The 13,992-nt window shown below is 41.9% G+C and overlaps 1 protein-coding gene across 4 annotated transcripts; it reads left to right on the top strand.

Annotated features, from left to right (window-relative positions):
- Positions 1 to 1,847: 1,847 nt before the first annotated feature.
- On the top strand, positions 1,848 to 12,739 carry caprin2 (caprin family member 2). 4 transcript variants are annotated; one of them, XM_058407355.1, is made up of 20 exons: positions 1,848 to 2,079; positions 2,714 to 2,957; positions 3,044 to 3,106; positions 3,190 to 3,276; positions 3,353 to 3,588; positions 3,707 to 3,789; positions 5,200 to 5,337; positions 5,421 to 5,461; positions 5,600 to 5,842; positions 5,925 to 5,966; positions 6,071 to 6,205; positions 8,112 to 8,193; positions 9,601 to 9,653; positions 9,747 to 9,860; positions 10,512 to 10,637; positions 10,724 to 10,895; positions 11,018 to 11,209; positions 11,393 to 11,490; positions 11,581 to 11,647; positions 11,733 to 12,739. In XM_058407355.1, the coding sequence occupies exons 2-20, from the start codon at positions 2,727 to 2,729 to the stop codon at positions 12,281 to 12,283; spliced, it is 2,754 nt and encodes a 917-aa protein (XP_058263338.1). In that variant the 5' UTR covers positions 1,848 to 2,079; positions 2,714 to 2,726; the 3' UTR covers positions 12,284 to 12,739. The 4 variants fall into 4 exon arrangements, with proteins under 4 accessions (XP_058263338.1, XP_058263339.1, XP_058263337.1 ...); XM_058407356.1 differs by having other exon boundaries at positions 1,848 to 2,243; positions 11,018 to 11,146; XM_058407354.1 differs by having other exon boundaries at positions 1,848 to 2,243; positions 11,736 to 12,739.
- Positions 12,740 to 13,992: the final 1,253 nt, after the last annotated feature.

Genomic DNA, 13,992 nt, shown 5'->3' with positions numbered 1-13,992 from the left:
TATATCGTTATAGATAATATGAACAGATGTTTATAGATTTTCTAGATGGAGAGAGATTATAGATAATATGTGAATTATAGGTCATTTGCAGTTTAGTGAGTGAGGGGGAAAAAGACCTGTGGAGTAAATGACTTTCACCTTTACTATTAAAACAGATTAAGCCTTTATTATTGCCACTCATACAGTACAGAGAAATTCTTTTCTTCACATATCCCAGCTGAGGAAGTTGGGGTCAGAGTGCAGGGGTGGCTATGATACAGCGACCCTGGAGCAGAGAGGGTTAAGGGCCTTGCTCAGTTGCCCAACAGTGGAGTTTGGTGGTGCTGGGGCTTGAACCCAGATCCTCTGATCAACAACCCAGAACTTTAACCACTTGAGCCACCACATAACAGAAGAAAAAGCTACATCAGATCAATATTTGGTGTGACTACCCTTCGGCTTAAAACCAGCAATCTTGTACACTTTGTACACTAGAACAAAGTAGGAGCAGAGTCATGTGTATGATTGATTAACCATTAAATGATACCAGGCAGATGTGAATGATTATTAATTTCATATGTAGGTTAAAACACAGTCATTAACTGAAACAGAAGCAGTTGTGTAGGAGCTTAAAACTGAGTGAGAAACTTCCCTTCATGCTTACTTCCCTTCCACGTCGGAAGATGTCCAGCAGTGCCATCAACAAAGAACTGATGGAGACCAGTGGGACCCAGGTAAACCCATCTACTGTCCAGAGAAGTCTGGCCAGCAGTGGCCTTCATAAAAGAATTGGGGCCAAAAAGCCTCAACTATGCATGAAAACATAGGAACTGAAAAATATGCAGACAAATGGCAGCAGCAGAGTCAAAATTTGAAATATTTAAGATCACCTTATGTATAAAGTCTTCTCCATTACATCCAAAAAAATGTAACAGAATTAAGGACACTTGTGGTCATCAATATTTGTGTGAAACTCATTCCTCAAGCTCTTTCACAATCTGAGCCTGATGAGTCTTACCGTTGTCATTTCAGGAATATAGCTATGGAAGAAGAAATCCAGTAACCTGGTCATTCAGTCTGTTCAATTTTTCAGCTTACTTCATTGTCTTTATTTCTGCATAATGTTTCTGAACCTGGACCTGACCAGCTGAAGCAACCTCAGATCATCACACTGCTTCCAGAGGCTGTCTCCTGACTGACAGATGAATCGCTTCATGAGCTTCCCTTCTTACTCTAACGCATCCAGAGCACTGGAATATCAGAAATCTGGACTCATCAGACCGTGTGACCTTTTGCCATTGTCCCACAGTCCAATTGTTACACTCAAATCCTTTCTTTCACTCTGATTAGCCTCACTAACAAGTGGCCACATGGCTGCTTAGTGACACTGATATTATTATTTTAATTCTTTCTGTTCTAAACATGTGCTGAAGACAGACACTCTCTGACAGTTCCTTCTTCTGTAATATAGATAACCCTTTTCATAATAAACTCTCCAACCACGCCAGCCACCATGTCTGTTTCTGCTGCTGTATTTTGTTTATCAGTAGATGACAGTGTACTACACTTTTATCATGTATGAATTCTCTCGGTGCGTCTCAGTAAACCTTGAAGAATTTGTGTGGGTTTTTTTTTTCAGCTATAAAGTGAGTATAGTTTTCTTCAGGATCTTTTTACACAAGCAGAGCAAACATGAACTGAAAATCTGGTGTCTCCAAAATGTCACTGAATTGATATTCAATTATAGAACTGTTGCACAAAAGCAGAATTGAACTGCCTTGGATTAGTCCCAGCACTGAGCCGAGCTGATATTCACTATAACCTCTCTCACTTTCTAGCTCCTGTGATGTTACTTGAGCGTCCTGCGGGATCCAGGTTGTTAGAACACATTATCAGTTTAATCAGAAAAGTGTATTCATATTCAGTTACATCACTGCTATGGATGTTGCCATTTCCCACACTGTCCAAGCAACATTTTTGACCCTTTTGGCACTCCACACTGCGCCCCGAGCCTGTAGCGCGCGTCGCTTCCATTAGCGTCATGACGTCATGATTGCTCTCGCAGCTGCCGAGATTCCCTTGATGAGAGTGCATAAAAAGGTGAGAGGAAGCTGAGAGTTGGCCTCCCTTTCACCAACTGCTGTATCTTTCTGTCTCTCTCTTTCTGTTTTCTTTTCCTGCCTTCAGCCCACCAAGCTTTATTTCATTCTTTTTTTTTTTTCCTGATCTGAAAGCCTGCATTCACAGCAGAAGAGACGCATGAGGTCAGTCAATGCTTTTATTTGTACGTGGTTTGTGATGGTGCTCAGGTTATCCCTGGTGGTCAGTCAGCTGATGATTATCTCCAGCAAGAGATTGCTAGACAGAGCTGGGTTTTTCTACATACTGGGCGGTGGCACTGGGGACTGTTGTGCTGTTTGGCTGCAGTTTGATGTGGATGATTCTGGAGCCTGACACACTTTTGCTTAGTCAGAGGCACAGAAAGTTCCTGTCTCGCACTATCACACTTCTATATGTACTAAATGCAAGTGCAAGCTCTGGTGTACATGATGTGACAAGCAGGTGTTTGTCTGCAGTTCAGGTTCTGGGTGCCATTATTTATGCAATTGAATGCTTTTGAGTAACAAGAAAAATGCAGAATTAGACTAGCTGTAGAGCATCCAGAGTGTTTTTGTATCTGTTGAATCCTCTGAAATGCACCATGAGCTTGATCTCATCTCCTTTTCCGCTCTAGAGAGACACGGACCATGGTTCAGCTGTTCTCGGTTCGATCCTCGGACGCCACGGCTCTCTCCGAGTCGACGGAAGAAAGGGATGGCGGGCTGGATGGCAGCCCGAGTGCAGGATCTCCTCACTCGCTCACAGCCCTGCAGCTCGCCCTGAACCCCTCAGCCGCCGTCTACCACGGATACGAGACCTACATCGAAGATGGGCTCATCTGCCTCAAGCACAAGATCCGCAACATCGAGAAAAAGAAGGTGGCTTCGGCTGTGTATCGTAAAGTCACTAGTTCCTGTCAACTTCCTGATACATAAATGTTTATTTGTTGCTTAATTCCATGCAGCTCAAGCTGGAAGGCTACCGAATGCGGCTGGAGAATGGTGAAACGCTGAATCAAGACCAAATGGTGAATGTTGTCTTAGAATTCTTTAATAGATTTGAGATTTTTTACATTTTTTGGTCATTTAAAAAGTTTTGTCCCTGTTGCAGGATGCGGTAGGGAGGTATGAAGAAGTGGTTCACAACCTGACGTTTGCCAAAGAGTTACAGAAAACCCTCTGCACTCTCACTCAGGATGTAAGAACAGATCCAGTTCTTTCTTTTTTTCAGATTTGCCTCCTCAGTGTCTTTAGTATCAACCTGTCTCTGTTAGCTGTTGAAGGCTCAGAGGAAGGCCATGCGGCGTGAGCAGGTCCAGAGGGCTGAGGAGGAACAGAGGCGTTTAAGTGTGATGCTTCAGGTGCAGTACGTCCTCTGCAGCCTCCAGAGACACGACGTTAGGAAAACCTTCAGCACGTGTGAACATGCTCGCCTCCTGTCTGCACAGGAAGTAGAGAAGCTGCTGAACTTGGCTTCGTTGTTGGCCTGCAAACGGGATGAGAGCATGAGGTTTGTCCCTGGCTGCAATGTGCTCCTGGAAGTCATTTTTTTTTTTGGCTAAATGCAGAATGACATGGATGTTTATTTGTAAGCACGCTATACCCGTGACTGTCTTTTATCTCTGCAGATTAGAGGATCAGATGGAACAGGCCTCCCTTGTTTACTTGGACCTACTGGATGGCATTGACAAACCAGTTGCTGGCTCAACATGTGCGTTCACTTATAATAAACCTTTTTAAAGCTTTAACACATTCCTGTAATGTTCTAGTGTGCCACCATCATGAACGCTTTAGGAAAATTGTGTAATTTTATTTAAACATCAAATGAGTAGTGCTGATGATCTGGATGTTTCTCTTCTATTCGGATCACAGATATTTTTTTATTTGGACAGATGTTTGGTTGTCATCATGTTGAATGCTCTATATATGGCCAGATCTGAACCTCCTGGCAGAGGCAACCAGGTTTTGGTTACAGATTGATGCTCTCTAAACCAACTGCTTGATTTAAGGGTGTCTCAATCAGTTCTCTAGTTCAGTAGTCAAGACACTGATCATTAATTGAATCCGGAGTATTTCCAGTGTACTGGAACATTCCACAAAAAAAATCCCACAATGCACTGCAAAATCTAGGGAGCTAAATATCTCAGCTTGAATGAAATGGCAGATGAAAAACCTCAAGCCACCTTTTGTCTACAGATTTAAGTAGCTTGTTGCTCTCAAATCATTACTTATGTTAGTGATTAACTTTATTTGATCTGCATGTGTGATTTTTACACTGGGGAAGCAGCATCATGTCACAGAGCCTGACTGAGACTGTAGTAGCTTTAATGACGTTTAGTGAAGTACAGGTATTTAGCAACATGCTTTCAGGAAACAAATTGAACCCTTTCAGACACACACAACTTTACGGATCAGTTTGTGCTTAATGGCGTTTTAATGGCGTCTGTATTTGATATGGTACCTGATTTGTGTAGGTCAGATCAGTATCTTGTTTGGAAGTTCTCTGGGTTTTCCCATGGTAATGGATGACTAAGGGGATTTTTCTGCAGGGAAACAGGATGTGGTTAAAGGCAATAGAGTTCGTATGGACAGAGAAAAGGGAGGGAATTTTTTATATATATATATTATATTATATATATATATATATATATATATATATATATATATATATATATATATATATATATATATATATATATATATATATATATATATATATATATATATATATATATATATATATATATATATATATATTATATATATATATATTATATATATATATATTATATATTTATATATATATATATTATATATATATATATTATATATTTATATATATATATATATATATATATAATTATTTATTTATATATATATATATATATATATATAATTATTTATTTATATATATATATATATATATAATTATTTATTTATATATATATATATTATTTATTTATATATATAATTATTTATTTATATATCTTTTTGTTGACTCTTTCTTTCTTTTTATTGTCCAGATTAATTACGAATCAGCTCATGACTTGGGTTTGTGGGGTTTTGTTGGTTGTGGTTTTTTTCCCTTAAACTTTTTTTTAACATAATTTATTTCTCCAAGATAAATGGCTGAAGGAAAAGCTGCTCAGTCTGGTGGACTCTGGTTTATTTGATCGCATCCCAGAGCCTGAAAAAGACACCAAGAAGAGCGACGAGGAACAGACTCCTGATGCTTCGTCTACATCGGGCACGCTACCTGGTGAGACTCCTGTTGAACACGTGGGTTCAGTAGCATGCAGGCATGTTGATGTGATTTGTGTGATCCGGTGTGTTCTGTTGCAGTGGGGGTCGGTTTGAAATCCGTTGACGTGGCTTCACGGCAGGTAGGATCAACTAACTGACAAACCTACTGATTTTTCACCTTGGAAACTTTTTCAGCATTTGCTGGAGCTTTTTTTAAAAAATTCTAACACATCTGTTCTTTGTACTGAAGTGTGTCAGTAACTTTAGAATGATGCCAGTTTTTAAACAGATGCTACATAACGGAGCGGGACCTCACTGGTGAGGAGATGAAGGTGCAGTCACCAACCTGGAAGTCAGAGTTTTTAGCTATGAAGGAACAGGAACCACCAGACTCTTGGGATATGGAGTTTTCTGATCCTCCAGCATCTTCCAAAACAGTGTTACAGAAGCCTTGGAAAGGAGCAACAGGGTTCATCCCCAAATCAGTAGTCACTGTGAGGTCTGCTGCTGAGAGCAAACAGGTGCCTTTGAAATGTTGTTTTGGTTGTTTATCAATTAATCACACATTTTATCTTTCCTTTTTAACTGGTTTTTCCCCCTTAGAAACGGCAGCTGAAAAATAAAGGAAGCCAAGGCTCAAAATCAGTAAGCCTGATTTTTTTTTCTTTTTTCTTTTTTTTTTTCCCTCTTTCCCCCTTTTTTCTTTGCTCTTCCCTCAGACACTAATCACTAATCTTCTGTTCCAATAGGATGGTGAGATTAAGAAGGCTGTACCTGTGGAGGTCTTTAACTCTCCATCCTCTCTGGCTAAAGATCCTGCCTTGCGCAGACAGCAGCTGGATCACCTGATGGACCAGATCACTGGCTCTTTCAGCTTTATTCAGGTACAAAGCAGCACAGCATGCTCATGCTTCATCTTCTCAATAACTGTCTTTTTCTTGGTTTGTTTTGGAAGTAATTCCAAATTAGACTAGGCTTTATAGCCTTTGCTTAATTTCTTCGATTTCTTGAAAAACACCATTTCCTAGATGTTTATGGTTTAATCTCTGACAATCATTTAAGACTATCACCATCACAGCATTATCCTTAAACATGGGCCAAAGAAATTGTGCCAGATTTCTGCAATTTAAAACCTGATTCATTTACACTGATTAGAGGGCCAAGCCTTACCTTCATCATTGCTACTGGTGTGTTTTCTTCTGATGAAAAATTTGGCACACTGACTGAGGAAAGTCTAAAGAACAATCTGAACAAACTTGGGCCAAGTGCTGCCAACATTGTAGCGCCACCATCGGGTCAAATCTGGGTCTAATTTGGAAGTATGGGTTTTTCTCTTTTAAGTCTTGAATCATGTGACCTGGACTGGAAGAGAGTTCAACAGTCAGTTTAATTTGATTTCCCACTTTCTTGGATTGCCAAAATCTGTGCTTTTCTTCCTACAAATTTTGTTGGCTCATTACCAAATTTGGTGCATATCCATATTCAGAGTAAACCAAGTTATTAAAAGACTTTTTTGAATACTTTACAGTTTGCTCTTAAAGGTCTAATGAATCTGATGGCGAAGCTGCCAAACAGGGTGTGAGGCTATATCTCAGCAACGACTTTACACACTGTTGTAAAACCTGGTAGGAATCGACGGCATCATGCCCTGAGGCTAGGCAACAAATTTCTTTGCCAGTGCAGCCTGAAGATCAAGCGTTATACTAACCTGCTAAAATGCTGTCATCCTTTGCTGTTATTCCTCCAAATGTTGTCTGCTCTTCAGCAGATTTGGATCATTTCAATGCTGGTCTACATCTCAAAGTAGCACCAGACTGCTGCCCCCACGCTCATCTAGACCTTTCCTCCTAAAGTCAAAATATTCCCCTGCTGTCTGGAATCAAAACGCCTCATGAGTGAAACTGCAAATCACTCTTCAGTCCCTTTCCTATAAATTGAGGCTCTATTACAGATGCTTAAGAGTCTGATATAATTGTCTCAATGGAAACTGGGAATAATGCTCAGAATGATATATGTGGTAGAAATTCTAGCGATGGGCTCAGCTGATCAAGCTGGTTTATAATAATGAGATTTATTTGTACATTTTATTTATTAATTTCAATTTATTTGTATTATAAAGTTTAATGAGCAAGCCTGAGGTGACAGTGGCAAGGAAAAACTCCCTGAAATGATACGATGGGAAGAAACCTTGAGAGGAACCAGACTCATCACCAGAAACCTCGTCCTCATTTGGGTGACACTGGACAGTAAATGTCCTTGCACATTTACAAGAAATTTGCCATTAATGGAAATTTCAGAAAAAAACTTAATTGTGTGCTGTGTGATCTTGCACACAGCACTGCTCCATGTAACTTGTCTACTTGCCATTTGCTTGGATTGCTGCACTACAGATTATAAAGTCAAGTATAAGTTTTCTATTTACAGTGGTTAGCAGACAGTTATCCAGAGTGATTTATCGAACATACTAGTTCAGGGACTAAAATACTGTAGAGAAAACCTTAGCTCTGTTATATGCAGGAATTGAATGTAATATAAATTGAGTAGAATTTCAGACAAAAAATGGCAAACTGTAAATTGGGAAGTCTGTCTGCCCTTAAATGTAAAGAAATGCCTCACCTTATGGAAGATTTTGCTAAGCTGTGATGTATAAAGCTTTACTAACAGATTAATAAATAAAGGCCAAAGAGCATTGTGTATATTCTGGGGCTTGCAGTAGTCTGAGCTTGAAGGCTTGTATTTTTTCTGAACCCTGTTTATGGTTTGCATTTAAACGTCATTGATCTCAATCAGGACTCTTTGTTGGATGGAGAAGCCACGCCCGGAAACGGTCGAAGCAGAGCGCTGCGTCTATCTCCTGGCTCCTCCCCTCTTGGTAAAACTCTCCTCTGTGTTATCAACTGATTTTGTTATAAACTGCTTTGGATTTGGAGGAAAATTTAGTGAACAGTGCAAATACACTATATTGCCAAAAGTATTCGCTCACCCATCCAAATAATCAGAATCAGGTGTTCCAATCACTTCCATGGCCACAGGTGTATAAAATCAAGCACCTAGGCATGCAGACTGTTTTTACAAACATTTGTGAAAGAATGGGTCGCTCTCAGGAGCTCAGTGAATTCCAGCGTGGAACTGTGATAGGATGCCACCTGTGCAACAAATCCAGTCGTGAAATTTCCTCGCTCCTAAATATTCCACAGTCAACTGTCAGCTGTATTATAAGAACGTGGAAGTGTTTGGGAATGACAGCAACTCAGCCACGAAGTGGTAGGCCACGTAAACTGACGGAGCGGGGTCAGCGGATGCTGAGGCGCATAGTGCGAAGAGGTCGCCAACTTTCTGCAGAGTCAATCGCTACAGACCTCCAAACTTCATGTGGCCTTCAGATTAGCTCAAGAACAGTGCGCAGAGAGCTTCAGGGAATGGGTTTCCATGGCCGAGTAGCTGCATCCAAGCCATACATCACCAAGTGCAATGCAAAGCGTCGGATGCAGTGGTGTAAAGCACGCCGCCACTGGACTCTAGAGCAGTGGAGACACGTTCTCTGGAGTGACGAATCGCGCTTCTCCATCTGGCAATCTGATGGACGAGTCTGGGTTTGGCGGTTGCCAGGAGAACGGTACTTGTCTGACTGCATTGTGCCAAGTGTAAAGTTCGGTGGAGGGGGGATTATGGTGTGGGGTTGTTTTTCAGGAGCTGGGCTTGGCCCCTTAGTTCCAGTGAAAGGAACTCTGAATGCTTCAGCATACCAAGACATTTTGGACAATTCCATGCTCCCAACTTTGTGGGAACAGTTTGGAGCTGGCCCCTTCCTCTTCCAACATGACTGTGCACCAGTGCACAAAGCAAGGTCCATAAAGACATGGATGACAGGGTCTGGTGTGGATGAACTTGACTGGCCTGCACAGAGTCCTGACCTCAACCCGATAGAACACCTTTGGGATGAATTAGAGTGGAGACTGAGAGCCAGGCCTTCTCGTCCAACATCAGTGTGTGACCTCACAAATGCGCTTCTGGAAGAATGGTCAAAAATTCCCATAAACACACTCCTAAACCTTGTGGACAGCCTTCCCAGAAGAGTTGAAGCTGTTATAGCTGCAAAGGGTGGACCGACGTCATATTGAACCCTATGGATTAGGAATGGGATGTCACTTAAGTTCATATGAGAGTCAAGGCAGGTGAGCGAATACTTTTGGCAATATAGTGTATGTGACTGTATAATAAAGATGTTGCTGGAGCTGTGGTCTTGGAAAACTTGTATAAGGTTTTGTTTGTTCTGCAGCTCTGAGAGAACAGAAGATGATCCCAGCAGATATCATGCCACCACCTCAGAATGTAAGTGTCAGCTTTTAAAGAATCTAATCCAAACCTCCAAGAATATTTTTGAAATTCTTTCTGATCTTCGTGGTCTGTTCTCCTCGTCATCAGTCGACTCCTATTCATGGCCACCAGCATTCTGGAGATGCCCAAAGCCCTCTGTCTAATGGAGATCAGCTCACCGACACCTCAGACCTGAAGCTGCACTCTGAAGATGGACCACACGTAAGCTTCAGTCCAGCTTTGTGATCACTTATCATACCGCTAACAAATTTCCCCCTTATAAAACTTCTGATCTGATGTTACAGTAAACGATAAGGAAACTTTAATGAAATTGAGGCTATACCACATGCTGATTTACCATCTCGAGAGCCGATTGAGATGCACCACAAATCGGTCACAATCACTTGTTTGCATGTTTCGGGTCTTCCTATACGTCCTTCTGTTGGTGATTTTAAGTCATACTCTGATTTTAATACAAACTGATCAGACCCTGCTGGAGCTTTGGTGTTGACTCTCAAAGCACAACTTTTTACTATGTGCAATATTTGTAGTATTTTGAGATTTTGCTGTTTTCTTTTAAAACACTAGCAGGTTGCACACTGGGGATCACAGAACAGGATGGGTTCCTCTTCAGTCTATACTCTTGGTGTACATTTGAGCTCGCAGATGCTCCTGATTAGCTAGTTTTGCTGTGGGTGAGCGAGTAAGCCCCTCCTACACAGGGCATAGCCAGTTTTGCTCTCTTGGACCACTGATCGTTCCAGCACCGCCTGTATGATGGCACGAACGCTTTATTACATAACTGGGCATGCAATTTAGCACATGAATAAATACAGTTCTATGCAGGTTGTTCTAACATGTTGTGTATTACAGACAGCAAAGCAGCCACTCTCTAATGGAGAAGTTCCCACGAATGTTCTGGCACAGACCTTCACCCCTCCACCCAGCAGACGATCTCTACCTGCAACCAGCACCGCGTCCTTCAGCAGCCTGCACTCCGTCAGTGTTATTAAACATATTAAACACGTGCACGTTGTGAACAGGTTTGTTTAAGCACTACGCTGAAGGCTGTGTCTGTGCTACAGGTGTTTAGCGGCGAGGTTCCTATGACCAGGAGCTCAGAAGTGAAAACTGGTGAAAGTGGCTTTTTAGGGTCAGTGTGTCTGAGTTACAGTACACCAAGCACGCTAAGCCACTCCACCGCTAGCACACAGACCCCCCCGGAGCTCAGCCTGCCGCAAGACGACCTGCAGATGGGTAAAAAAAAGTTGTCGCATTTTGATCCAAGTTGCTTTGAGAGGAAATCATAGTGTGAAGAAATGCAAATTGGGTAAAAAAGTGTAAGTGCAGATTTATTTTATTTTTTCTCCTCCCCACAGAGAGTGCATACCTGTCAGAAAGCGACATCAGTGCAACCAGTCAGGTTTATTCATCTCCTGGTCCAAATTCCGCCCCTCAGTCTCAGTCTAGTCTTGTGCAGCATTATTACCCCCGCAGTACGCTCAGAGGTATGACACATGGTGCAAGAGGACTCTCTCACTCCTCACTTCGCTCACCTGGGGCTTCTAGAGGTACCTTCTTTCTCTACTTGTTTCTCTGGACTTCACTTCTTGCTCTTTATGTGCTGTCTTGTTCTCCACTGATTTGGGAAAATTGTTAGCCTGTTCTGAACTTGATGGTGCTGTTGGTTTGGGTAATGAGGCATATGAGAGATTTGTTTCCATGCATGATTTTGTTTAATTTTTCTTTCTCAGGTGGCTATGAGGTGCACAGAGTAAATATACGTGCCCCCGGAGGAGGCTTCAGTGCCCACTCCCACCGTGAGCCTGGATCTGCTCTCTACACCTCCCAGGTAAGTATCTCTTTCTGTCTTACGCAATCACCCAGCTATTGAGCTTATCTGGAACGATCAGTTTATGATGCTTGATTAAATCTTTGTTAGGAAAATGGGTATCAGACAAGTCATAAACGTACTGGAGGCACAGCAGCTCGGAGAAACAGCTCAGTTGGTATGTTACTCATTTATCAGCTTTTGCTCTCGGTAGGATTTTTGGTCAAATCAGGTTCAAAAACAAGTCTATTGTGTGTGTTTAGCAGGTTGGAGCGACTCCTCCCAGGTGAGCAGCCCAGACCGTGAGGGCACCTACATAATCGACTCTGCTCATGGTGACACTCTGACCATCACGGCTTCTGGCATGCCCATCACTGGCCCTCCTCCTCACGCCCTGATGCCTGTGTACCCGCAAATTCGTGTGGCCTTTTCAGCAGCCCGTGCCACCAACTTGGCCCCAGGCACTCTGGACCAGCCCATTGCCTTCGATCTTCTCCACAGCAATTTAGGTGGTGCATTTGATGCACCCTCTGGTCACTTTTCCTGTCCGGCAGCAGGCACATATGTCTTCTTTTTCCACATCCTTAAGCTGGCCATCAGTGTGCCACTTTACGTCAATCTGATGCGCAATGATGAGGTCGTAGCTTCGGCGTACGCCAACGACGGTGCACCTGACCATGAGACGGCCAGCAACCACGCTGTCCTGCCTCTGCGTGTCGGCGATCACATCTGGCTACGCCTCCACCGTGGCGCCATCTACGGTAGTAGCTGGAAGTACAGCACCTTCTCAGGCTTCCTGCTCTACCCGGATTGAGTTTCTGTAAGCACTCCTGTACAGTAGGATCTGTTGGCTTGCCTGTTAAATCACACTCTGCACTTTTTTTTCTTTTTTTTTCTTCTCCCCCCTCCATTCTTTATCGCACAAAGTAGCATTAAGTAGATGTGGCGACATTTCTCGTCTGCTAATTCCGAGGCAGGGGTAGGCGTGGATTTTCCAACATGCAGACACTGTTAATTTAGATGCTGGCTGTTTTCTGGAGCCATACATGTTGTAAAGCCATGTCTGCTAACTGTGCCTTTTCTTTCTGGTTACTGAGCACTTGAATCGCTTGTATGAATGTAGATTAAACTGAATACTTGACGAGATGAGCACTTTAAAAAGGCGGCACTGTGACTGTGTTGTGAATGACTTGAATGCTGATTGCCAATCAGGCAAACTAACCAAATGGGTCCCTCTTTGTGCCTGAATAAAAGATGATGTGCAAATTCACTTGATTCACTGCTGCTTTGTTACCTTTAAAACAGTTTTTTGTATTGGAACTGGTTATTTAATATCTGCTAGGCTTTAGTAATCGGGTTTATTCTGAAAGTTTGTCAATTTAGAGGTGCGTCAGCTCGAGTGAATAATTCCACCAGGGGGCAGCATCATCAAATTTAACACTGAGACTCTCCAGACTCCAGAATCAACTGAATTTTCAGATTAAAAAAAGTTAGAGGTTGTGTAAATCTCTGCTTTAGTTGTTTGGGGAATATTTGTCAGTGTTTAGAATTCTCCTAGGAGTCAAATTGCAGTCTTTAGTAGTTGTAGAGTGCTTTATTAATCCCCAAGAAGGAAATTTGGTGTCCACAGTCATGTGTGAGCAACAGGGAACACTAGAGTAGGACACAATATCACAAATAAGAAAGCATGAAAATACAAAGTTATTTACAGATTAAATGTATGAACTGTAGTACCAGTTGAAAACAGTACATTAGGCATGTGTGATGGTTGTGGTTTGCGTGTGTAACAAATGGTCCTAATTAAAGTAATAAAATAGCCCAGTGTCTGTAAGACCTAACGGAGTTGTGAACTAAAGTGTAAAATCTCTTTATTGTTCATGTGAAAATCCAAGCTGTTGCTTAAATATGCTTTCACAAACCAGCCAGTGTGTTACGTTTCATCAGCATGAGGCACTACACACAAGTATAAGGAAGATCATTTAAAAATCTGTTCAGTGTTCTCATCAAAGCAACAAAAGTGTCCCAGTTGTACAGCTCTACACACGTTGCTCAATCGCTAGCATCCCATCTGTTCGTGTCCATCAGTAAAATCCTCACTGGTGGTGTTTACAAGAACACGTGTACCCAGTTACAGGAATAATTTTGAGTTTACTCTTTTCTGGCACTAGAGATGGAAAATTAAAGAATATTTTGTTGCAGGATCATCTTTAGTCAAAAAAGGAAAGGCCAGAGAGAGAATGTCAAAATGTGTTTAAGCTCCATGTCACACTGACCTTTTCTTTTTCTTTCTGGCTCTGACAGGCCATTAAATGGAGTTTCTCAATCTGGTCATATTTCAGTATAATGGTTTAAAAATCCGTTATACAATTCAGTATATCAGATCTTTGAAGAAGAAACCTTTATTATTGTCTCACATGTTACAGCACAGTGAAATTCTTTCTGAATGTTGCATAATACCAACATTGGGGTCAGACATCATTCGGTGCCCCTGGAGCAGAGAGGGTTAAGGACCATGCTCAGGAG

The sequence above is a fragment of the Hemibagrus wyckioides genome, linkage group LG14, assembly GCF_019097595.1.
Source record: "Hemibagrus wyckioides isolate EC202008001 linkage group LG14, SWU_Hwy_1.0, whole genome shotgun sequence".
NCBI lineage: Eukaryota > Metazoa > Chordata > Actinopteri > Siluriformes > Bagridae > Hemibagrus > Hemibagrus wyckioides.
Note: the sequence above shows the minus strand (reverse complement) of the source record. Positions and strands in the feature narration are given on the sequence as shown.